This window comes from Onychostruthus taczanowskii, unplaced genomic scaffold (genome assembly GCF_017590055.1).
Source record: "Onychostruthus taczanowskii isolate IOZ18803 unplaced genomic scaffold, ASM1759005v1 scaffold16, whole genome shotgun sequence".
Taxonomy (NCBI): Eukaryota; Metazoa; Chordata; class Aves; order Passeriformes; family Passeridae; genus Onychostruthus; species Onychostruthus taczanowskii.
This window is the reverse complement of record NW_024498795.1, coordinates 13593989-13617254: the sequence shown is the minus strand read 5'-3', so window position 1 is coordinate 13617254 and position 23266 is coordinate 13593989. Positions and strand designations below refer to the sequence as shown.

Here is a 23266-nt window from a genome sequence, read left to right as displayed (position 1 = left end):
CCCAGAAGCCACAGGCGAACACGCGCGGCCTCACACAGATCAGCACAATCGTCCCGAAAAGAAGAAACCCGGCCGAAAATCCTGAACTTTGGCTCTGAGGGCAGGGTACTTCGGCCCGCCATGGCGGCCGCCGGCAGACACCCCCCCAACGGGACGGGACGGGACGCGAAGGGACCCGCCCGTGCGGAACCTGCGCCCTGCGGAGCGCGGCCCGCAGGGAAAGGGAAGGCAAGGGAAGGGTAGGGAGAAGGGAGGGGAGGCGAAGGTGCCGCGCCCTGGACAGCTCTGCCCCCGCCCCGGCGTGCCGCTCCCGGGCGCGGCTCCGCACGGCTCTGCGCGCAGCCGGCGCCGCGGCGGGGCGGGGCAGCGAGGGGAGGGGACGGGCAGCGCCTCGCCGCGGAGGTGGGCGGCCAGCGGGCGGGGTGTTCCAGCGCCGTGCCCGGGACGGGCATTACCCAAAAGGCGGAAAAAAAAAAAAGGCAGTAATTAAAGTCGCCGCTGCCGCGCGCGGTCCCACCCTCCCCACCGGCCGGCTCCCGTGGCAGACGGGAGGGGACAGCAGAGCCGGGCTCCCGCCGAGTCGCGCCGCCACCTCCGCCGCCACTTCGCGCTCGCTCCCTCGCCCGCCGTGGCAGCACCGACGGCGGCGGCTCCCCCCTTCCCGCCCAGCCCCGCGCACCATGGCCCCCGCAGCCCCCCGCCTGGTCCTCGGCCTCCTGGTGAGTGAGGGAGGGAGCGAGCGGGATCACTGGGATGAGTGGGTGGGCGCCGGGGGGAGCGCAGCGGAGAGCGCCGGCCGCTCACGCACCTGGCCGCGCCTTTCCTCCGCGCTGTTCTTGCTGCACCGCGGGTGCGCAGCGCACAGGGGAGACATCCGAGCGGGTGATCTCTGCCTGGCTCTTGACTCCAAGTCCGGTTTCTCCTCGGCGGAGCCATTGCGAGGGGCTCGGAGCAGCGCGGAGGCTGCGCGGCCGCGGGGCGCACCTCGGGGGGCTTCGCGCGGGCAGGAATCCAGCGGGATGCGCAGCTCGCGTTGGGACAGGTGGTCTGGTGGCTTTTGGAGCCTCCCATGAGGTTACGCGACGGGCACACGCTCGGGTCGCTGATGCTGCTGCTGGATATCCATAGGAAAAAAAAATACCGCAGTTCATTTTATTTAAATCTCCCACTCTGCCTCTCCCCACTTGGTTCTCCTTTTTTCCGTGGGAAGGATTGTGCCACAGTGAGCAGCGTGTTGAGCTCCTCTGAAAGAGTTAGTTGTGCATGAAACACTTTTCAGCGATTTCCTTTACATTCAGTTTATTGTATTTGTACATAATTATCGGCTCCAAAAAGGTCTTTGGCGGGCAGAGCAGGGTAGTTCTCTCTCCGGTTTTTATTTTTTAAAATTTGTAGTAGATGAGTAAAAGTGATTTTTCCTTTGTTTCCTAGCCCCTTTCCTCCCTATTAACATTGCATTCACAAAAAGAGGGCAGATGGTTGGTTGAGCCTGTGAAAGAAAAATACTTGGTAGTGTTGAAGCACTGAATTTATTATTTTAATATTAATTATATATGCACCTTTTAATGATAATGTTACTATTTCAGACACTGTGTGCCTGCCTTTGCCAGGATATTAAAGTAAGACTGAAAGAAATGCAAGCACCTTTATTCATATATCTAATTAAAAAAAGGAAAAAATTCTTCTGTCAAGCAGAAAAAACCAAACAACACTCAAAGGAAAAAAATCCTCAGGTGTCTTCTTTGTGTAAAGTGAAAGGACATCACAACTTTTTTTTTACCTGATGTTTCCTTATGTCTTAATGTCCATGAATAACTACCACTTACTTTTATTTAACTCCTCAATAGTTTTTTTTGTGCTGACATCAGACTGGGCTTGGCATTACTATTTAAAAATTGGATGTCACATTGACTCTTAAAATATTTCAGAACGGTGTAAAAAGATGTTGTGATTCGAGTAACTTAAAAATTCATGCGATGTCTTTCAGGAGAGAGTGTTTTATTAAGTGTGTTAATAAGAAAAGCCTACTAATACATAAGCAGGGATGTTTAAATTATTTGTATATATGCAATTTTTATATCTGTGTATATATATAAGGAACTATGTGAAGAGCTTTTATGGTGCAGACACAGCATTTTTTTTCTAAAGGGTCCTAATGTCTTTCAGAGTTTAAAGTATTTTTATTTAAATATTTTCTTAATAAGCATCAGAAGTAATTTTCAGGATTTCCATTAGCTATTTACTTCTTTATACCTTTAATCCTAAAGGTATGTACAAAATAAAAATGCTTTTCCTTTTTTGCTAGACTTTCATCCTGAAAGAGTAAATGCACATAAAAGGGTGGATAGATTTGTTTACATTTTTCTATGTCTTTGTTTAATTGTCTGTGCGATTTTTGGATTACAATTTTAAACATAGAGATAGAAACTAGGCAAAAACACACGCTTATAATCTGAGATCAGGATTCACTTGCTCTGTGTGCTGAGGAAAATCTTTGTACCTCTATGTGATTCTTTTTAGAAAAAGATCTAGTTATCTACTATTCATTTGAATTTTTAGGAGGACCCTATTTTGTAACTGGTTATATGGGAGTGGACTGCTGTGATACATGACATTTTATTTATGTCATTTCTAATTGCTGAAGCTACGTTTAATTAGTTTGTTGAGAATGCACTTTTAAGATGCAAAGTGATGTATAAGTGCAAGTGTCGTCATGTGGTTTTAATGAGACACTTGTCCCTTTAATTTTCAGCATCGCCACAATTCTACCAAACTGAGTGTTGATGCATTAAACCTTAATACTTAGAGACCTGGGATCTAAACTGGCCAGGAATGCTGTTAGAAGGAGCGCACAGCGAAGATGTGTTTTATCGGATCTCTACTGCAGTAGGACTGTAGGCAAAATCCTCTAGTCAAAGGGAACTCTTGCTGTTAATGCCAGTGGTGCAGTGATTTTCGAAAAAAAAAGCCAAACAAGACTCATGGACAATTACAGGAGCAGTAGTCAGATCTTGTTTCCAGTTTGAAACTTTTTATACTGTGCTGCACAGTACCTGAATTTTTAGGGAGGAGTTCTTTCAGTGTTGTTTCACTTGTTTGTCATAACAAACAAACAAACCAACCAAAGTCAGCATCAGTGTCTAGTTCAAAATACCATGCAATTATGTGGGTTTTTTCCTGATTTCTTAATTTGTTTTCTAGGTGCTGAGTTTGTGCTGTGAAGCTTGCAAGAAAGTAATTTTTCATGTTCCTTCTGAACTAGAGGCTGACACGTTAGTTGGCAGAGGTGAGAGAAACTATGAAATACCCAGCTTAACAACACAGCATTGCACCTTTGTTGGAGATGCTGTTGAAGTGGAGGAGACTTTATTTTTAATGGAATGAATGGATGACTGGAGAGCCAGCTAAACAGCTGGATCAGCTTTTTATGAAGGATACGCCCTGTGTTTGTTACGGATTTGAACACCAGCTCCATGCATCCCTTCGACTTTTGCATAAAGAGCTATTTTCAGAGTACAGGGTTTAATTTAAAACTAAAATGGCAGAATTTAATATTTTCAAAATTTAGAGGCGAAGGCTTGCTATTTAAATAAATGCTTGATATTCCAAACTGCACCCATAACCCATGGTCATATGAAGAAGAGAATAAGTCATTTGGACAAAGGAATTGATAAAAAAGAAGACAAAACCTGCTTAACCAGGCACCAAGAGGCTGCTTCTGTGTGAAACAGGGATGTGACTGCTCAGCAGTGCTGGGGCATTCAGAGCACACGAGGGGACGTGTTGCAGAGGCGTCCTGCATGCACATTCTCTTGGGAGAGTGCTCCTGTCTGACTGGACAGTCTGCCTCAGTTCAGGGCAGCTTGCAGGTGACTGGGAGGAATAGAGAAGACCAGAAAACATCCCACTCCTATTTTTTTTCAGACCAGTCTTTCAAAGGCAGCTTTGAATGGTGTGGCATAGGAGGTGCTGAAGGATTCTGTGCTGCCTAAGACTGAATTTGAGAATTCAGAGGTGCCCTTTGTGAGTCCTGTGACAACAGAGAAGTGTGCTCCAAGACTGCAGTCCTAATTCATATTTCTGTAGAAAGAACAAATGAAGTAAATTATTAGTTCATCACAATTACTCAGAAAATCTAGCTTTATAGTGAAAATTCCGTGATCTTACTTTTAAATTTTAAAACAAAGAAAGCTGCTGCAGCTGTGAGTTTTCATAGACTTTAACGTTTCTCTATGTAAATAAACTTCATTTATATAAAAATAAAACTTCATGTTATTGCAGTGCTTTGAAAGAACTTGCATAACACAGAACTCTAAGTTCTTTTCCCCCAAAACTTCTAACAAAACCATTATAGCTCAAAAGACATTACTTAAGCATTTATGGAGAAATATTTTGCATTGATAAAAGGACCATACCTTGGCAGTGAAATTAGCCAGGATTTTCCTTCTTATCGTAATGGTTCTTTATGTGTTTTTTTTTCTTTATACCAGAGGTTTTAAAGAAAAAAAAACCCACAAAGCTATAACTAATGGACCATAGGGTTGACTCATATAAACGTCAGAAACAATATCTCCAGTCTGGTGTTTTTGGAAATGTAGTGCTGTAATAGGCCACAGTATAAGGCACATTTAAGTGAGGCAGTGATAATCCATTCAATACTCTATTTTCACTGTCTAGATGAAAAAGGATAGGAGTCACTGCTGTAGTACCATAGAAAGTCTAGAAAATCTTCATTTGTGCATTTAAAGGACAGACTTAAGAGGAAGAAGAAATCACATAGTATTTAAAATTATGCTTCCCATCTGTTTTTGCAGTTTTGAAAGCAGAATGAAATTTAGTTTATTGAAAATGTCATTTGCATATACAGGATGAAATTCTAAATCTTCATGAATTTTGCAATCAGCTTTCATACAGGAGTGTCCCACCCACCATGATATCATTGAAAGAGTATTGAAAAGTTTTGGTTTTGTGACCATGACACAACTCTTGTGCTCTGCAATGACCATTTGTTTGGAGTTTGAGTCTCTGACTTTCATCCTTTTCAGGGTGCCAAATCATTCTTTCTTAGGGCTGATTTTAGTTTTTTTTCCAGCTGTAATACTAAACTACTTGCTGGTGATCCGAGTTTATTGAAGTGCAAAAAATCTATTTTAGCCACAAGTGACAGCAAATACAATCAAAAATACCTGGGAAGTATGCTGAAATTACCTGTATGGGATTCTATCACATGCATATTAAAAAATTGCTAATTGTTTGTTCTAGAGTTAGTCTTTATCTCTCCCATCTGTCTGCCTCATAATTTAAAGGCCTTTGTCCTCCCAAGAGTATTAAATCACATAGTACCAGTCAGTGCTTTCCTCCTGAGGGCAAAACTTCCAAGATGTAACATCTCCATTGGGCATTTGCATTAATTAATCGTCTTCACCGATATTGTAGGGCATGGAGCACGAGGCAAATGTAATAGCTACTGCTCCAATAATGAGCATGTCTGCAATGTTTTTTTTTGTATTTAAATGTATATAATTTCATCTGTGATGCTTCAGTAATTTTACCAGTGTAAGAGTGTTTTGTTGAGTGATATCCATATAGCACCCATGTCGCTTAGGAAGCACTAATGAACACAAGAGTGGAAATTAATGAAAACTTCATCAAATCTGAGTGCATAAGTGAGTTTTAAAATCAGTATTGGTGTTGCTTAAATACTGAATGACAAGCTTTTGAAGACTCTATCTGTCAGTAAATACAATTTTTACTTGGGGCTAGGGTTTTTTTTGTTTCATGAGGGATATTTGCTGTTTGAGTTATTGTTTGAATATTTTTTTTACAGTTGATTTGAAAGAATGCCTTCAGTCTGCAGAGTTTATCAGTTCCAGTGATGGGAACTTCAAGGTTCTAGAGGATGGTTCTGTGTATACAACATCTGCTCTTTCTTTGTCTGCTGAGAAAAAGACTTTTACCATATTACTTAAGGACATTCAAGAACAAGTTCAAAAGAAAATACACGTTGACTTGGTGGAAGAAGAAAAAAAGGTTCTAATTTCAAGATGTCTTACTTATTTGAAATGATTTTTCACAGAGTACAGCTTTTTACTAAGTAGCTGTAGTTGAATTTTAGGATTCAAATAATCAGGCAAAATACTGGTGTACTGTGTTTTTTTTATTTAGCAATTGTTGATTACTGTGTTGCTTTAGTCAGCAGATTTCTTTTCTCAAATGGGAGATGCTGGCAAATAGCATAATCACTTGAATGTTGAATGTCAAGAATCTTAAAAGCCATGTTTGAGGAATTAAAGCAGATCTTATTCATGCAAAGTATTATAAGAAATGAAAAAGCTTGGAATATTATCACAGATATAATCAGAAATGAAGACCTTGGAAAAACAAATTGTCAGTAGGAAGACTGGAAAGGGGGGAAAAAGATGGAAATGCAGGATGGCAGTTAAGCAAAAATATATGCAGTTAAGAATATATGGGTGTATTCTCATCTGTCTTTCTATCTTTTCAACCCAGACACCAAATACCAGGCATGCTAGGGATACAGTTCTCAAGAGAACCAAAAGAAGGTGGGGGCCTATTCCGTCAGTCATGATAGAGAACTCACTGGGACCTTTCCCACTGCAAATACAGCAGGTACATTTTATATAAACCTTAATTTTATGACCCATGCTAGTTTTTTATGTGACTTTTATGATAAAGAAAATGAGCTGTCTTGTATTCTCTACCAATGACATTCCTGCTATTACTCCTCTGTCTTGATCCGTCCTGTTCATTGTATGTCTCATTATCTTGTACCTGAAATAACTTGTGATCTTAGTTGTTGGAGTGAAATGGAATTGTGTAAAAAAAAAAGAAAAAGAAGAGAGACATGCTATCAAAGAGAGCTCTTTGGCCTGGAAATCAGTGTGCGTAATTAAAAGAAAAGCAACTGCAAACAGCCCTCCACTAAACATTGCTTAGAAAAGGATTTTGTAAACACAGACTCAGGTAAATTTTGCCTGCTTGTCTACATCTTTTCTGGACCTTGAGGTGTGTACCTTCAGCCTTGAAGACTGAGTATAGCCTCTGTTATTCAGAAAAGTAGTTAGTGGGAGAAAACAAGTAGGCGTGAAAGAGAAATGCAAGAACTAAAGTTATCATAGATCCATCTAGCCTTCACTAGATTACAGAGTGGCTGGTAGCAGATGTGTAGAGACAAGTGTAATAACAGAGTCTGTGCAGAGCAATCATTCTTCTACTAATCTTACTCTCCTAACTTCTGGCATTCAGTAAATAAGGAAAGTATTTTGGGAGAAGAGTGTTTATAAATAGATAAGTCTAATATTGCCTCCTTGGTGCTCGTAATGAGGTGCAGATGCTGTCTGAATTGGCATGTCTCTGAACTATACTCTATGTGGTCTTTATTCCTTATTCCCTTCCTTCACTTTTTCTTTAGGTGCAAACCACATTTTCAGTGAATGCACTAAAACTGAAGTCTCTTGAACAGGTTCAGAAATAAGCAATCTGTATCTGAATGTGCTTCATGTGTGAAGTATTCTAGAGAGATTGGATTTCATATTTTTTTCCTTATTCTGTCATCTCTTGAATTCGATAATTCTAAATATTTATGAATTTGAGTTAATTCCCGTTCTCATGTACACACATTATAAAGGAAGGCAGTCATATGTCAAGCTGTTTTCCTATTCTGTGAAGAGTAAATCAAGTTTGTTTTTTTTTTGTTTTAGGAGTTTTTGTTTGTGCTAAATATGGTCATGAAAAGGGGGAAAGGTATTGTGGTGCTGTTGCTTTTTTTCCTTAGGCTTAAAAATGTCTTCTTATAGGTCCAATCAGACACAGCTCAGAACTACACAATTTATTATTCTGCAAGTGGACCAGGAATTGATCAAGATCCAAAGGGTTTGTTTTACATAGAAAGAGAAACTGGAAATATCTTTGCTACTCGTGCAGTAGACCGTGAACAGTATCCAAGTTTTCAGGTACAGGCCTATGTTGTGTTAATATAATGAAATGTGTGTATATATATATATATATATATAATTTTAAATCTCATGCATATATTTGACAGTTGGGTTGCAGGGGAAATGGTAGCAAACAAGATCTGGAATCACCTGTCTATTCTGAGTAATATCCTTGGTGTTGAAGAGATAAAATCAGTAGCAAATAAATAAATAGCTGGCCATCTAGATCTTGAAAGTAGTTTTGCTTTTCACTGCTTAATCTCTAATTGCAGTGGAAATAGAGTGAGCTATTGGATTTGCATCACTTCTAGGCAGAATTTTTTAGACAAGATTAAAAAGATCTGCAGAAAACAGAAATAATGGTAAACTCTAGATGACTATGGTTTTCTGAGTCTCTGAAGCTGTTCAGTTCTGTTAACAAGGTACACTGCTCTCTCTACTGGCTGAGAAGTGTAAGAAGGCAATTAGTAGAAATAGCTTCTAAAACATAATTTTCAGTACCTGCTGCATTTTATTAGGTTATGTTAATGGGGCAAATAGTTTTGCTCTCGTTCTTGTTTTGTTCTAAATAACAATGTATACATCTACATTTTGGTAGCTGAGGTGCCTTGTGAACAGCTGAAAAATAAGTGTTCAGGAAACTTGAAAAAAATGATAGAGTTGGAAGAGGGGTCAGGGAGAAAGTGATTAAAGTACTTACAGTGTGTGAGGAATGGAAGGGGGAAAGATTGGAAAGCATTCAGGGGTTTTGTTTTGCTTTCACTCTAAGATAGCAGTGACATCTCCTTCCATGTGCCTGAAGTGCCTGGTCTTGAGAAGGATGTGCTTTGCACACTGTATTTAATTTTGTTTTGTGGACTCCTCCATTGAACTAAAAGTTCTGCATGTTGCTTAAGCACTGGATTTTTCTTACAGATCATTTGCTTTGCAACCACTCCAGATGGTTATTCACCAGAAGTACCACTTGTGCATACAATCAGGATAGAGGACGACAATGATAATGCTCCATATTTTACACAAGACCTTTTTGAATTTTGTGTCCCTGAAAATTCCAGACCTGGTAAGAAATGTTTTAAATCACTGAACACACCACTACTTAGCTTTGTTACATACCAGTATGACTAGGTGTCATACTGGTATGTAACAAAGCTAAGTAGTGCTTTGTTACATACCAGTAACAAAAGATCCTGCCTTTTAAGACATTTCAGTGGGATTTCCTGAGGTGTATTATATTACAGCAAAGACTGAATTTGCAAAGAGCAGCAGTAAATGTTCAAGTAGCTCTTTTCACGTGTTTAAAACAGAAATACCTTTTCAAATAACTTTTTTTACTATTTGCATACTTTTCTGGATCTAAAAATTGCTGTATTGTGTTCACAGGTGTTGTTGTTGGGAAAGTGATTGCAGAGGACAGAGATGAGCCTTATACTCTGCATACCACGTTGAAATACCGCATTGTGTCACAAACCCCAGCGATTACCCCAGCGTTTTCTTTACATGGTGACACCGGTGTCATCTCTGTATTACTGCCACAGCTGGACAGAGAGGTGATTTCCTGAAGCATTCTCAGCTGTCATTTAGTGCAGATGGATAGCTTAACACTGCTCTGCTCTGCTCTTGTGAGACCCCACCTGCAGGGCTGCATCCAGCTCTGGGCTCCTCAGTACAGAAAGGACTGTTAGAGCAGGACCAGAGGAGGGATATGAAGAAGTTCAAATCCAAAAGTTGGAGCACCTCTTCTATGAAGACAGATTGACAGAGTTGGAGTTGTTCAGCCTAGAGAAGACTCATTACAGCCTTTTAGTCCTTAAAGGGGGCTTATAAAAAAGGAGAGTGACTTTTTTTTTTCTTTTTTTTTTTTTTTTTTTTTTTTGTTTTAATGGGCAGATACTGATAGGACAATGGGAAGTGGCATTAAACTGAAAGAGGAGATATCTAGGTTAGATGTTGGGAAGTTGGAAGATGTTGCTCCAGTGCCTCACTACTCAGAGGTAGTGATGCACTGGAGCAGGTTGCCTGGAGAGGTTGTGGATGGCCCCATCCCTTGAAGTGTTCTGGGCCAGGTTGTTCAGTGCCCTGAGCAAACTGATTTAGGGGCTGGAAGCTCATGGGGGTGAAATCCCATGGCATGGGCATTTTGGAACTAGATGATCTTTAGAATCCCTACCAACCCAAGCCTTTCTATGATTCTATGAAATGCTGGCATGGGAATCAACAGACATAGCTTCTTTTTCATTTTTTGTTAATGTCTGTAAGGCTTCTTCTGAACCTTTTCAGAAACCTGTAATTAGTCCAGAGAGTTTCTGCATAGATTACCATATTCTAGCTAACCTTGGCGGAGAACGTCCTACTGCTCAGCTGTTCAACCTATGGATTTTTCACTTTTTTACTGAACACTTTCTGTGTTCAGGAATCCCATGAGCCACTGTTTGCTCCTAATTAAGCTTGATTTGCAGTGCTTCTTGCTTCTTCATAGAGAAGATGAACCGGTTTCTCTGGAAGTAGGCAGTCATCCTGTATTAACCAGAAATATCTCCAATAGTTGAAACCTAAACAGTAATATACCATTTCTTAAAATTAATGTGCCACCCATTTATTTTTATCAGCTAGCTTTCAAGAAAATAAGATACAGGATTTCTTTTTTTTTTGATAGAATGTCATGTGAGATAGTTTAAAATAGGAAGGAGATGACATGTGCATGTAATTCAAAATAATAATTCTAGCATAGGACAGTCATTTTAGGAGACATTGCAACAGGCAACACTTTTCTGAAGATAAAAGGAGTTATATTATGGCATACTTGTGTTGTTTCATGGCTGAAAGTCCACATAAAGCATCATGTTGCAAAACTTTGCACTTGCAGTTACAGTGCTTAGCTTTTTTAGCAGGAGAAAATTGCAGTGATTGTGACTACAGATCACTGTGACTACTGAGGAGGCTGTCACAGTGACTACTTGAAGGAAGCAGGGATTGAAAAACTAGTCCACTGCCTATCTTTTAAAGATAAACTTTTGAAGTAGAACAGGAGATTTCATTCCTGCACCAGAGAAACCCAGTGCTACTTCCAGGCATTCAGAACTAGAGTTATTGTCTTGATTTACAAACTTTCTTTTTTCGTGCCTAATCCATCTATACTCTTGTGTGTTCTCTCACCTCCCCTCTGCCCTCACTTTTTTTTCCCTTGGTACCCCTTTCCTTGGTTGTTCACATTAAAAAAAAGCTTTCTCTGTTCTGGCTCAAGTTAGGGATTTAAGTGTGCTGTTTCCTATTGGGGAGCTCCTTGGAACTGATCAGGATGCTCCTTCAGTGCCAGACCCTACCAAGTGACAGGCATTGCCTTAACCTGCACTGCGCAGACAGAGGCTGGTTGAAGCAGAGTTTTCTTCATCCTCAGTGAAATAAGAGACATGCATTGAAACACTTCACCTGTTGACAACCTGAGGAAATACTCTGTTGCTCCAAAAGGGAGACAAATAGCAGATGAAAGTGTGTCATCTGTATCTTCCAAAACTTCAGGTTCTGGAAAATAACACTGACATTGTGAGAAGCTTTATTTGATACAGGATGTAGCATGCATGTTACTAACAGATGCTGGCTGAACACAGTACTGCCTAGCTGCTGAAAATTATTTTGCTCCTTTTCCTTTTGAGCTACAGGGCAAAAAGCCCTAAAGCCAATTGTCTCATTTTCTTGGAAAGCACTGAATTTAGAGCAGAGTTATGGAACAAGAATGAAATATTTAGTTCTACTCCTGTGTGTAACTATACAGTTAAAAAAGTGAGTATGACAAACGTTTGTATGCTTTTATTCTTCTTTTTTAGCTTGTACCCAGTTACACCTTGTTAGTTGAAGTGAGGGATATGGCAGGTCAGCCTTTTGGTTTGTGCACTACAGGAACAGTTGTCGTCAAAATAGAGGATACGAATGACAATGCACCATCCTTTAAACAGTTACAAGTAAGTCTGCATAAGTAAAATATCTGTATAAAGGCTAAAAAAAATATTTTCATCCCCTTTCTAATTTCCTGATGGACAGTCCCTCAGATATGAAGTCTAATGCCCTGAGACAGTTAATGCCAACATAAATTTCTTTGCTTATTCCAGCATGAGTATGATTCAGGGCAAAGAGTATGTCTCAACGACTGTGTGTGCATCTCAAATACCACAGGAGATTTTGTAATATGAAATATGTGAAAAAAGAATTCATTATTCATAAGGAATACCTGTAATTTACCTTTTCTGTTCACTACTGTGGAATATCATCAGTAATTAATTGACAATCACTCTTATCTGCTCTTCTTCAGCTTGTACAGAATAGCACAAAAATACAAAAAATATTCTTATCTTTTATAAGAATATTCTTTACTTTTACAAAGTAGAGATGTATTTAATCCTTTTTGGATTTTTTGCAAGTTCTTGTTGATTTATTTATATATATATATTTTTTTAATTTATATATATATTTTTTAAATTTACCCCATGCCTTTTCTAATTCTCAGCTTGATCATGTTGAATGCAAATTGCAATCTATATCTGGTGTAACTGAGGGAAACTGTGCTAATTTACCTTTCCTGGAAGGAGAATTCCAGAATTAATTATGTCAGTGATAGTTTGAGTGTATGAAGAAGCTGAGACTTCAGTTGTGCTGTCAGGAAAGGTTTATTGCTTGACTCAGGGTATAAGGGAAGAATGGGGAAAATACACTAATGCAAAAAAACAAAATAAATAATTACATCAGCCTGATAAATTGACTCCTTGGGTTGAAGTAGTCTTATTTAAATATGATGTTCTTCAGTCATGCCTTATGGAAGAGTATTCTGTGATTTAAATTAATTTTTTTTTTTTTGGATACTCCAAGTATGAAACACGAGTGGAAGAAAACAGAGTGAATGTAGAAATACTGAGAGTCTCTGTTGTTGATCTTGATGAACCTGGTTCACCTGGCTCAAGAGCAGTATATGAAATTATAAGAGGAAATGATGATCAGGCCTTTGAAATTACAACAGACAAAAACACAAATGAAGGAATACTGTGTGTTGTTAAGGTAAGTAAAAATTGAAGGACAAGGGGAAAATTTATGGATTTTCAAGTTTTGGTTTTAAAACATAACACAATTAGCTCACCTTCCAGACTGTTCCTCATTTTTGTGTGTTCAGAATCCAAAGAATTTGTTTTTTTCATTTCAGAAGAGCTTGGTGCTTTGGTCTGGTTCTACAGTTGGAGTTGTTTAGACTTAGGGGTGTAACTGAGGAATGCTTCATGGTTTTTAAGAGAAATGAGAGAGTGGCAAAGCAGGGAAAGATGGAGCACCTTCTTCAGTCCTGCTCTCTCTGGGAGTTAAGTAGACTTCCTAGTTCAGCATAAAGCTCTCTAGGTTTTATTTTGCAGTATGCTGACTTCAGGTTTGCTTTCTGGCATGTGAGGAAGTTCATAAACATAAAAGAATTTGTGTCAGTTTAGTTATTTGTTGTAAGTGTTTAAAAGTTGTGAGGTAAAAGACCCATTACATCTGTCCTTTAGCAGATCCCTTTGCTTCCTTTTCATTATCTTTTATAACTGCCATAAGAAGTAACTTCTAAGAAGAAGATTAGTGTTAAAACTTGAACATGTAAATTGTAGAGGTAGAGATGCTAGCCATTTTTAAAATTAATATTGTTTATTATGGGTTTTTTTTCCTAGTAACGATTACAACTTTTTCTAAAGCTCTGTCCCTGATATATGAACATAGTTGAAATTTCTTACATTTATTGTAATGCTGTAGTAGACTAGAGAATATTATGACTTTAGGATAATATTAGCTCTATTAAAGGCATAAAATGACTGTGGTGTGTGAAGAATAAATGGTAGCTACTTATTGTCAGCTCCATAAATTCTCAGGTGGATTTGTAGCTTCTTGAGAGAAGTGTGATTGACCATTGGTGAAAAGTAAATATATGTAAGCTAAAATAATGACTAACTAAATTGGAAGAAGAAAATCCCCCACTACATTTAATTGCTTTCTGTTCTTTTAGTAACTAATTTTCAGAATATTTATCCAAAATTTTGCAGTGGTACTGTTTGCTTGGGTATTTTTCAGGCCCTTTTCTTTGACTAACTTAAAACTTTACATTTAAAAAAAAAGTCACATTCTTTCACTCTGTCTCGATGGCTTATTTGAGGACTTCTTTTGTAAATAAATGTGGTACAGTTTCAGCTGTAATAATTGTGCCATGAAAAGAATGTTAGGTTTTGTATCAGTTTGAAAGGAGAAAACACCGCCTCACCTTTGTTACAGGGACTGGACTATGAAACTGCCAAGCAAAGGATCCTGGTGATTGGAGCCAACAATGAGGCACCCTACCTGCTGGCTCCCCATTCCCAACAACTTTCCCAGAGCACCAGCTCTGTTACTGTGCATGTCCTGGATTTGGATGAGGGACCGGTGTTTAAACCCTGTCTGTTGCGCTTAGACGTTAAAGAATGCGAAGATGTTGGGACGGCTATTGGGAGATATGTAGCAGAAGATCCAGAAACTGGAAATAGTGAGGGCATAAGGTATGAAACAACTTTATTTACTGGGTTTTTTTTATATACAGCAGGGGTGGGATACAGGAAGAGGGAAATAGTTGTTGAGGCTGTAGGTACATGTGTGCACCTGCGCACCTGTCAGTGTATATGAATACATCTATCTAAATATGTGTGCATATACATATACGTGTGCTGTGTTTGGGATCTTTAACAAGGCAAATTGTTCTTCACAGATACCGGATACCACCTGGCCAGTGTAATTGGATCAACATAGATGACAGATCAGGTGAAGTCAGAACTGTTAGGGTCTTGGACCGAGACATAGGAGAAATGAGACGAGGTCAATGCAATGTTACAGTCCTTGCAATAGACAGAAGTGAGTACTAAATGTTGGAGTTCTCTGTGGTGTGTAACAGATGTTTATGTGCAAATGTAGTGTGGGCATAACTGTGGTGGTTCAGACCAGTGACCCACCTAGTTCACTGTCTTGTCTTTGCGATAGCTCTGTCAAATGCTTAGGGAATATTATTTAGCAGGGAGAGCCTTTGCAAATCAGGCATGATCTTAATGTTTTGAGAAATTATCTGCCCCATTTAAAATCCTTTAGTAATTTTAAATTGAGAGATTTTTCTCTGGCATGTATTTCTTCTATTTCTTGACTATTCTTTTTTTTAGTGATAGCTCCTGGCAGTGAGCTAGACAACAGAGAAAGCAGTGAGGACTTTTTGAAAAGAAGTCATTGAACTTGCAGCAAAAAATTCTAACTCTGTCCAAGTTTGCGTTTTAAAGTCAAATGTAAATAATGCAAATTTAAATTGTTTAGAACTTCTATTGTCTATGCAGTAAACATAATATAAGCATCTGCAATCAGCTATTTCTAGAAAAAGGATTAAAAAGTAGACTTGATGTAATTTCATTGGGATGCATATGATAAGCATTGACTGTTTGTGTGTTGGAAAAACTGTAATAGGAAGGAAGAGTTCATTCATTTCTTGCATGTTGACTTTGGTGACATGGTATGTGCCACTGATGAATGCATGGTGACTTAAAAGGTAGAGGACAGAAAGGAGGGCTCTCTTCCCTCAGTGTTTTTGTTCCCTGGAGAGGTGAAGGTAGGGAAAGTGTAGTTAATTTTCTCCTTCCAGAAGTTAGAAGGCTGGAAGTTTTCACTTTCTGCTTTTTCTCTGCTTGTCGTAGTGTCCTTTACTCCTGGCTTATGAGCTCTCCCTCCTCTTACCTCTCCTACCTGTTAGAGTAGTATGTGTTCCCACACAGACACACACACTCAGCAAAATACAGTCTGCACATGCAGAATATGAAGATGTGGGAGCTGCTGATGCGTCTGCAACCAGCCAAGCAAAGAGAAGCAGCCAAGAAAGACTCGTGGGAACTTCCCCTCTCTCTCTGGCTAAATCAGCAGTTGCTTTCCACCTTACTTCTAAACACGAATATTACAGTTGATGATATTTAATTGTGAAAGGTTGGACCAGAAATTGATGTGTCAGTGTTAGAGGTAAGCGCTAAACCTAGTTATTTTTATCTCATAGATGGTAAAACAGGCACTGGAACAATTCAGGTTTGCATCGTGCCTGGCAACAAGAATTTCCCCCGAATCACTCAGACAGACCATATCATGTGCAGAGACAGAAAACCGATTTGCCTCACAGCACAGGATGGCGATGAGGCTCCTTACAGCGCACCCTTTGAGTATCGCATAACCGACCGCAGACTGGCTTCCATGTGGAAGCTAACTCCACACAACGGTATGTTAAAACTTCCTCCTCCTCGCTCAGCTGCAGGCTACCAGAGGAGGCTTTGCTATCTCTCATTTGGTTGTTCTGCAAGAATAGATTGGATGAATCTCTGTTTGGAATTGGTGTAGTCAGTGGAGATACTTTGGGGCTCACTGATGGTCTCTAGTGGTCCCTCTAGTTCTCCTCCAGTGGGAAGGGACCCATAGAGACTGTTGGCATCCCAAAGGCAAGGAGAAAGATCTGTCTCTTAAAGCATAAAGAAGAAGAATCTGTCCCAAGCATCCTTTGGTCAGAAATCAGCTGCTTTCTGAAGTTACGATGTAAGAAGATCAGGAGATAGAACAAAATCTCATGTAATGCATTGCATCAACATCTGGAAAACGAACTACAGATTCATAATTCATAAGGAATTTAAGAATGAAATTGCTAGTATTCCAAAGAGAAATAGAACTTTCCTTAGTCTTTATTGTGGTAGAGGACTGAGAAACTGAAACTTTACCTAAAGTTAATTATAGGCTGACAAAAAAAAAAGGTCTGGAAGTTTTCATGTTACTACTGCTGTTACCTAGCACACTTTTTGTAAAGCTGAGCTGGGTGAAAGACAGCCTGACTATCTTCTTTAATATATATTTTATTTTTATAATTTTTATAGCAGTGGATAAACAATTTATTAGCAAAGGAATCACTGTTTCCTGAAATTTGTTTATATAAAAAGTTATAGCTGATGATAGTTTCATTGTGGTTGCCAGATGATGGCAACAAGAGCGGCAGATACATTTGCTACTATGGTGACATGAATTAATTGCAAAGTGATTCTGTAGAATTCCATCAAATACTCACTAAGAAAGGCAAAAGACAGAAAAGTCTGAAAGCAAAGACATCTAAGATTTTCAAGTTTTATATCAGGCAAATTGAAAGCTGCATTTTGGATGATACAAGTTGTTTCATATGGCTCATCATAAAGCAACCATTATGTACATCACTGTTAGACTTGTGTATTTTTTTACAAATTATTTCTTTTAGCCCTCAAAGAATATGGTCATTAATCATTACCTCTAAACAGGGCAGCAGATTAAATTGATTTTTTCCCCCATTGGAAATAGTAATTCTCCATGAATACAGCAATATAACTAAAGACTAGAAGAGGCATAAATTAAGTTTATAATTAATTATTCCAATCACACTACCAAAACCTTTTAAATAAATGTCAGTTTAGTTGATGATCTTTACTAGTAAGCCCAAGTAGTATCATTTCCTATAATGAACTAAACCAATTTCAAAGTTATCATATGTTTTCAAATTTCAAATCATATGTTTTCAGAGGGTTGTATAAGGTATGCTTTGTCAGTTCTAACATTTAAAAGTTGCTGAATGTATAAATTAATTCAAGATCTAGATTTGTATCAACACATTTAATCTAACTTGAAACTAATTACTGTGGATCTGATAGCAGAAGGGAAAATAGTGATTATGGTAGAATTTGTGACAACTGAGTTCCATATATCGTTGACCCTAGATCTGGTTTTGTCTTTTTTTTACAGATAATTCTTGGTATCTTTCACCAAAGAGTGATACTCCATATGGAATTTATGAAATTCCTGTAAGTGTGGTTGATAATGGAGGAAAGATAGGAGAGAACATAGTAAGAGTTAATCTCTGTGATTGTGTTACTCCAACTGAATGCGACGGCAGAACTCGTCAGCTTTCTGGTGGAAATGTTACCCTTGGTCTCTGGGCCATCCTTGCAATGATCTTAGGATCATTGTTATTGCTGCGTAAGTACATTTTTCTTAAACACAAACTACAGTTCACTTAATTATAAAATCAGCTGAGAGAATCAGATTCAAACTCGATTCAAACATTTTTTATTTTGGCTGTTGTATAGCTGTCATCACTGACTTAATGTACCTGCTCTGTTTATATCAGTATCACAGGCTTCCTGCTCTCATCTTGTGCTGTAGTTACTGTGTGTGGATTTCTGTTTATTTGTTTATTTTGTGTGAGATGTTCTGTATGTTCATGTAAGTGAGGCCAAAAAACCTGCATTTAGCATTTGAGTGAAAAGACTTCAAAAAAGTTTGTGAGTTCTAGAAATATTTCTGTTTCTAGGAATCCTGAAATCAATTTCCCAGAGTATTTTGTGATTTCTGTTGTGTTGTGGATTAAAACAATGGGTATCTGAGACACTGAATTTCACAAGGGATTTTACAAGACCCCATATAATCATGGAATCATTGACTGTACTGAGTTGAGCAGACCCATCAGGATCATTGAGTCCAAATCCTGGCCTTGCACAGGACACCAAGAATCACACCATGTGCCTGAAAACATTGTCCAAACACTTCCTGAACTCTGTCAGGCTTGGTGCTCTGACCACTTCCCTCCAGAGCCTGTTCCAGTGCCCAATCACCTCTGGGTGAAAAATCTTTGCCTGATAGCCAACTTAAACCTCCCCAGACTAAGCTTAATGCCATTTTTTTGAGTCCTGTCACTGGTGATGAGAGTGAAGAGATCAGTGTCTGCGTCTGAGCTTCCTCTGAGGAAGCTGTAACTGCAATGAGGTCTCCCCTCAGCTTCCTCTTCACCAGGCTGAACAGATCAAATGACCTCAGCAGTTCCTCATAGAGCTTCCTCTCAAGGCTCTTCACCATCTTCATGGGCCTCCTTTGGATGCTCTTTAATAGCTTAAAATCTTCCTTACATTGTGGCATCCAAAACTGCACACAGGTGAGGTCACTCCAGCCCAGAGCAGAGCAGCACAATCCCCTCCCTTGCCTGGCTGGCCATGCTGGGCCTGATGCACCCCAGTGCAGGGTTGGCCCTCCTGGATTCCAGGGCACTGCTGGTTCACATTCAAATTGCCATGGACCAGGACCCACAGGTCGCTTTCTGCAGCTCTGTTCTCCAGCATCTCTTTCTGTAATCTACACACACATCTAGGGTTGGTCCATCTGAGGTGCAGAAACATTAAAGGACAGGGTGAATAGTTCACAGCAGACCAAAACCTTGAACATATGTTGTTCTACTGCAGCTTCCCAAAATGTAACAGATTCTGCGAAGAGTAATATTGCTGTTAACCAGTGAGAAAATGACAGTGATATAGAAATGCAAAAATTGTTGTTTTTTTTTTTTTTACCACAATCAATCATGTCATTCTGACTAATAAGATCCTTAAAAACTACAGAGGACATGCTGCAGTAGCTAGTATTTCAGAATTTGGTTTTTGGGTTTTTTTTTTTTTTTCTTCATTCTTAGCAATTTTTCTGGTCATAGTAAAACTGTCTTGCTCCTGTTGAATCTCAGCTAGCTATTCTTATTTAAGTAGCTTGAACACTGGGACCTGGACGTGTTTTGAAGGCTAGCTAGATCAATGTTTTATCTCAATGGAGCAGGGACCAAAATTTGGGATATATCCTGAAGGTGGAATTTTCAGATGTGGGAACACAGAGGAACTGTGTGAAACGTCATCCACCTCTTCTTCACTGCCTTTTGACTGCGTCACTTACAAATAGGTCTTTTATTTTACTGTGAATAGGTTTTACTGTGGATATATTTTACTGTGCATCCTCTGCTCAGTGCTGTCATGGATGTCTTCTTCACATCTGTCGGCAGCAGGAGGCGACCTGCTTGAATCATCGATGCAGATCTCTCTGACAGCTGATGCTAGAGAAGCTAAATTAGCTTGAAAGTGGCTCTTGGCCAGTTTTCACAGAAGTTTATATGCTCAGAGATCAAATTTCTCAGTGGGCAGTTAGGCAGAACTCTTCTTTGTGGGCTTCTTTATTTTTAAGCTAACAATTTGACAAGTGCAGAAAACAGAATGGTTCTCTGGATGAAAGGTTTAGTCATTTGTTTAGGAAAGGTATTAGTTAATCATGATTCTGTTATTCAAAGTCATTTACGGGTGAGTTTCTGACAACAAAAAGTAGCATTATTAAGGAGAATAAAATGAATACAAGGGATTAAATAAGATTCTATAGCATAATCCTGGAAGTCCTTCAGGGTTCTGCTGACCTTTCCTGTGAAGCAGAAGTTTCTGGTATTGGGACATTTAGCTTGCCTATTAGTGCCTTATGATATAATTTGACATTTGCATATTCAGACATGAAAAATATCTCCTGTAGAACCTAATTGTAGATGTAAGACATGATTTTTCACATGGGTTTGGACTAAATTTTTCATTACTGTGAAATTGAGTAAGTCACAGTCCTTACATAAAAGATGCTTGCATTTCTTTTGGAAAAACCAGATGTGTTTTAGAAGAATGAAATAATTCAAGAACACAGTGATTATTTCCTATATTGCTTGGAAAAAAAAAAAAAAGTGAATATATAAAGCTTTAAGTATGGGCATTTTTGAAAATTCTTTTTAAACCATTCTTGATGCTTAGGCCCTTAAAATTCATTATCCAACTTAAGTAGATACCATTGTGAGGTAATATTTATAGTATTATTTCCTTTTCCATAGTAATCCTGATCACAATTTGTGGCTGCTGTGGTGCTGGGGTAATGCACAGGCAGGTGACTGATGATTGTGCCAATCACAATTTAATAATTTCAAACACAGAAGCTCCAGGAGAAGAAGTGATGGTAAGTTGTCTCTTTGTTTCAACATAGAAACTTGCAATTGGGATGTCCATAGCATTGCAGTTTGAGAACAGGACCACCTGCAAGTAAGTGATTTGATAAAGGATATAGGCTAACAATGAAGGGATCATTAGATGTACTTTGCTATTTAATAAGAATTAGAAAATTCTTACTTTGCACAGAGGTGGTAGTTCTATATACATTTAAACATACCTTGCAGTTGTTAGGCTGGCTACTTGTAATTTTTCCAGATTTTAAGAATTTGGTTGGCAACTTCAGGTGAACATTTTAATAACATTGCAGTCATTTTTAACATTGACATTAGATTGAAATGAATTATTTTGCCTATGTTGAAAATGTGTTAATGGCAAATTGTTCTTTTTCCTTGGAGAAGAACTTTTATATTTAACAGATAGCTGAGTAAATTGCAGGTGCAATTTCTGCCCTTCCCCTGAAAAATTACCTCAGATGCAGTTGATTCATGAACAGGTCCACGTTCATGAAATTTTTCTTGCTTTTGCATCTAAACTTCTTTCAGTCTATCATGAACATAGTTCAGTCCTGGACTGCATTCATGCAGAATAACTTAGCTCTTTACACTACCTTTTCTGTCATCCTTCACCCCCTGACATTGTCTTCCCCAAGAAGAAGAGATGAGTTTAAAAATAATATTTCATATTGAAAACCAAGAAATCATTATGATGGCATGAGTCAATTTCTTGTTGCCTGTGAAGAATAATGCCATTATAAACTCAAATATGGATTGTACATATTTCACTGGGATAAAACTTCCATCATATCATATCATATCACATCATATCATATCATAATGTCATAATGCAGATATCCTCTCTTCTCTCTTGTCATAGTATCCTTTCCCAAGATTATTTACTGATCTTTAGACATTAAGGGTAGCCTTTTGTTCAAAATACCACAGTACCAAAAAAGACTTCTCAAAATTTCAGTTGTGACAGTTTCTGATTGCTGTTTCTTCTTTTTGAATTAAAAAGACAAAGGAAATGAGGAGAAAAAAAGATGTCGTCACTACTGCTTTTTTGTTTTGTTTTGTTTGTTTAGGATCACAATATAATTCCTCTACAAAATACATGTGATCAAGGAGGGTATGGAGTGAAAACAGGAGAGCAACAAACATTTGAAATGGTGAAAGGAAGAGGGCATACCTTGGAATCAGTCAAGGGAGGTGGACATCAGACTCTGGGATCAGTTAAAGAAGGAGGAGGACAGACTATGATGGATACTTGTAGATACTCCTACTCAGAGTGGCATAATTTCACACATCCTCGTTTAGGCGAAGTAAGTATTCTGAAACTGCTTTTCTTTGAAGTGTAAGTTATGGTCAATATATACAGGCTTTTCAAGGAAGACATGTAAATGGGCTAGAAAGGTGGCTTTCTGGTTTTGGTTTCATTTCATTTTCCCTCTTTGCTCCTCTGCATCCCCTTTGGAATATTGCTCTTTCAAGGAGTAATCCTTGACATATTTCAGGCATAAGTGTAAATTACTTTCTTCTCTTGGCTTAAGCTATAGGCAGTGTGCTGTTTCTCATTTTGAATAATTACTGAAGCTTTTGTGAGTTTTTCTGGGGATGTCTGTTTGCTTTTAGTCTAACTGCTTACTTCGTGCTAATTTAAACCTCATACTTGACTTAGCACAAGAATGAATGTACAGCATTAAAAATGTAGTCCACTTCTTGGAGATCAAAAAACTCTCACTACTTGTCTAACTAGTTATGTATAAATCAGTCTTTTAATTTTCAGTGAATTTCAGTTGCTTGACAGGTTATTTAAACAGGTTCTTCCTCTTTTATAGTTACATATGTAATTAGTAGAAATTATTTCTTTATTAAATACTTATATTTTGTAGTCGTAATGATATAGACCAATCATGTGCATTTTTTGTATGTAGGAATCCATTAGAGGACACACTGTGATTAAAAATAATTGAATGAAAGGTAAATCAAAAAGAAATTTTTTTTTTTTTGCAATATGTTTAGGATAACAATTTAAGAAAATGATAAGATCTGTTCTGTTCCTATCCAGAAGGTGCACCTGTGCAGACAGGATGAAGAACAGAAGCATTCTGAAGATTATCTCCTTTCATATAACTATGAAGGAAAAGGATCCTTGGCTGGCTCTGTAGGCTGCTGCAGTGACCAGCATGAAGAAGAGGCACTTGACTTCTTAGATCAGTTGGAACCCAAGTTTAGGACATTAGCAGAAACATGCATCAAAAGATAAATGTGCCTTTCAGAGTGCCGAAAAAAGGCCTGTAAATAAGTGGCTGTCATACTTTTGTGATACTAGATACTTTGGAATTGAGAGGGGTAGAGGTTTATCGAAATTAAGATAGACTGGTAAGAGTGTAAATAACTCTTGCTTTTAAATTTACATTTTCTTACACTGGACACATTCTATCAGAACAAAGGGATTCAAAGTATTTTTTCT

At 38.6% G+C, this 23266-nt stretch overlaps 1 protein-coding gene across 1 annotated transcript; it reads left to right on the top strand.

Annotated features, from left to right (window-relative positions):
* The first annotated feature begins 680 nt into the window (after positions 1–680).
* On the top strand, positions 681–23059 carry DSC1 (desmocollin 1). The gene is made up of 16 exons (XM_041399369.1): positions 681–719; positions 3202–3286; positions 5828–6030; positions 6511–6630; positions 7818–7973; positions 8871–9015; positions 9336–9502; positions 11777–11911; positions 12813–12998; positions 14229–14488; positions 14695–14837; positions 16009–16224; positions 17757–17990; positions 20683–20804; positions 21879–22115; positions 22862–23059. Exons 1-16 carry the CDS (start codon positions 681–683, stop codon positions 23057–23059), a joined length of 2646 nt encoding a protein of 881 aa, XP_041255303.1.
* Positions 23060–23266: the final 207 nt, after the last annotated feature.

What these genes read in the sequence shown, in the direction of transcription:
- DSC1 (XM_041399369.1), top strand. Translation starts at nt 681, where the DNA reads ATGGCCCCCGCAGCCCCCCGCCTGGTCCTCGGCCTCCTG. An exon ending in AACAGTATCCAAGTTTTCAG is followed by an intron (nt 7,974 to 8,870) that starts GTACAGGCCTAT and finishes TTTTTCTTACAG; the next exon opens with ATCATTTGCTTTGCAACCAC. An exon ending in AGGATCATTGTTATTGCTGC is followed by an intron (nt 17,991 to 20,682) that starts GTAAGTACATTT and finishes CCTTTTCCATAG; the next exon opens with TAATCCTGATCACAATTTGT.